The sequence below is a fragment of the Pteropus vampyrus genome, unplaced genomic scaffold (assembly GCF_000151845.1).
Source record: "Pteropus vampyrus isolate Shadow unplaced genomic scaffold, Pvam_2.0 Scaffold19, whole genome shotgun sequence".
In the NCBI taxonomy this organism is placed as follows: domain Eukaryota; kingdom Metazoa; phylum Chordata; class Mammalia; order Chiroptera; family Pteropodidae; genus Pteropus; species Pteropus vampyrus.
Window position 1 is genome coordinate 6,314,969 of NW_011888800.1, and position 2,736 is coordinate 6,317,704.

At 56.8% G+C, this 2,736-nt stretch overlaps 1 protein-coding gene across 1 annotated transcript in view; it reads left to right on the top strand.

Annotated features, from left to right (window-relative positions):
- PAK6 (p21 (RAC1) activated kinase 6) overlaps positions 1 to 2,736 on the top strand; it is a 38,922-nt gene that overhangs the window by 27,660 nt on the left and 8,526 nt on the right. The window contains exons 5-6 of the mRNA XM_023527704.1: positions 1,930 to 2,427; positions 2,513 to 2,641. Coding sequence (XP_023383472.1) covers positions 1,930 to 2,427; positions 2,513 to 2,641 — 627 coding nt within the window. The remainder of the gene's footprint in view (positions 1 to 1,929; positions 2,428 to 2,512; positions 2,642 to 2,736) is intronic.

Sequence of the window (2,736 nt, forward strand, 5' to 3'; positions counted from 1 at the left end):
ACACCAATAGGACTATAGCATAGGGGTCAGGGTTCAAGCTGACCAGGGCTGAAGTTTGGCCTTGCCCTTTACAACTTACTGACTTTGGGAAAGTTATTTGACCTCTCTGAGCCTGTTTTCTCATCCACAGATGTGATAACAATAGTTCCCATGGGATAAATAAAATAACCCACAGGGTTATGAGATAATGCATTCAAGGCCCTTGTCAAAGTGGTAAGCCCTCAATAAATGGCTTTATTATTATCATTTTTAATATTATGACATGGCCTCTGCCTTTGAGGAACTTAGGGTACAAGTGCCCCAAGTCCATAGCTGGAGAGCCTGGCTCTGCCAGCCATGGCCCAGGAAGGGAAATGAGGCATCATTATAACTCAGCGTATGACTCTTCTAGTGGCTTCCTGCCCAAGAAGAGGTCTCAGTCACACAAGTAACTCCAGAATTAATTCAGAGCCCATAACAATTCATTAATTCCACCTTTTGTTTCCCCTTTTCCTTTCTTGGTGTGGTTTAGCAAGTTTCATCTGGTCCTTTTCTGTGGTTACATTAAGTAAAAGCTTCCTCCTTGTGGAGGTAGGCAGCAGGGCCAGTGAAGGGACACCTGGGACCCACACCTGCTGAGGTAAAGACCAAGACTGGCCCCAGCCTCCCATGCCCTGTGTCCCAGGCCACGACAGTGCTGTGCTCTCAACTCTGCTGGCAGGGGTGCCTGTGCACATGTGTGACCCTAGGCAAGGCCAGGGACTGCGATGGGGGTGGGAGCCCTAAAACCTGGGCAGGGGCTGCTGAAGAGATTGGAAAGACTCTGGCTGACCCTGGTGGGCCTGAGGCCCAGACTTGGGGTCCCCAAGCCTTCAGCCCAGCCCAAGCTGACTGTTTAAGGAGATTTGCTGGAAGTCCATTCAGCTCTGGGAATCAGGACCAGGAGCCAGTGGGCCCCTAGACAACCACTTTGTGGTGGGTTTTGAGAAGTTCTGAGAAGGCCTCCCAGCAGCCCCTGAAGTGTCCCCTATCAGGTTATGTAGGACCCTTTCCAGGTGCCTCTTTTAAAAACACATAATCCCGGGCGGAGTCATGTTGCACATCACCAGCTGCTTGGGGAGAACCCCAAGGATGGGATCATTTCCTGGCAGGGCTGGCCATAGGGCTTGGGCTCAGAAAGGCAAGGAGCTTCGAAGGCTTCCAGGGCGGGACCTGCAGGGCTCCCTGGGGGCCCAGTCTGCCACCCAGCTCCACCTTCCCTCCCTCCCCTTAAGGACAGGCCCTGCCTTCCCTTCCTTGTGGGGGTCGTCAGTCAGGAGTTTCATGCTTGGGAGCAAGCAGAGATTTTCCTCTGGGGAACCCTTAGAAAACCTCCCCAGGATCCATGGCCCCAACACTTGGTTTGACTGGACCCACCCTTCTGACCTCAGATCTCTCTGGCACCAGAGCCTCAGCTCAAGGGGAACCTCAGAACCCCAGGATGGAAACATGCCTCTGTGGACCCCCTTCCGTCTGCATAGGCCCTTGGGTAGGGGAGCCATGGGGGCAAGTGCCCCTGACCCAGATTCCCCAAGCAGCCCCGCAGCAAAGGGAGGGCTGCGTCCCGGTGGCCTCTCTGGGGTCTGGCTGTCAATTACCCACGAAGAAATACCCAACACAAGGACACCCCAGGGACTCTGCTTTCTCTGTCTTCCCAGGAGCAGGCAGAGTGGATGTAGAGAGCTTTCATTTGGTCTGCTCTCCTGGGAACAGTGGGGGCTGATTTCCTAAGCAGGACAATGATTTGGCTTCAGTTCCATTTGAAAATCTTTGCTCATGGTACCTCCCCAGTTTGGTCTGATGCCCTGACCTGCCCGTGTCCAAAGGTCATGGCAGCCACCCCCTGCCTCTGGGCAGGCTGCTCCAAACACTCCCACAGCCAAACCCCCTTCTGTTTTTTTCTCTGTGCAGCCCAACTCCTCATTCCAACCACCACAGAAAGACTCCCCTCCAAGTCTGGTGGCCAAGGCACAGTCCTTGCCCTCAGCCCAGCCCATGGGCACCTTCAGCCCTCTGACCACCTTGGATACCAGCAGCCCCCAGAAGCCCCTCCGCACAGCCCCAGCCACTGGCCCTCCTCCAGGCCGGTCTTCCCCGGCGGGCTCTCCCCGCACCCGGCACGCCCAGATCAGTACCAGCAACCTGTACCTGCCCCAGGACCCTGCAGTGGCCAAGGGTGCCCTAGCTGGTGAGGACACAGGCGTCGTGACGCATGAGCAGTTCAAGGCTGCACTCAGGATGGTGGTGGACCAGGGTGACCCCCGGCTGCTGCTGGACAGCTACGTGAAGATTGGCGAGGGCTCCACAGGCATTGTCTGCCTGGCACGGGAGAAGCATTCTGGCCGCCAAGTGGCTGTCAAGATGATGGACCTCAGGAAGCAGCAGCGCAGGGAGCTGCTCTTTAATGAGGTGGGAGGAGAGGGCAGACATGGGTGGGCATTTGGGATGGGCAGCAGGGACTGCCCAGCACTCAGGCATCTCCGCCTGCCTCCAGGTGGTGATAATGCGGGACTACCAGCACCTCAACGTGGTGGAGATGTACAAGAGCTACCTGGTGGGCGAGGAGCTGTGGGTGCTTATGGAGTTCCTGCAGGGCGGGGCCCTCACGGACATCATCTCCCAAGTCAGGTAGGCAGCTGGAGCGCTGGGCCCCGAGTGCTGGCTGCACCTGCCATTGCCCTGGCAAGGGTATCAGGCAGCCTCGGGCCCAGCAGACTT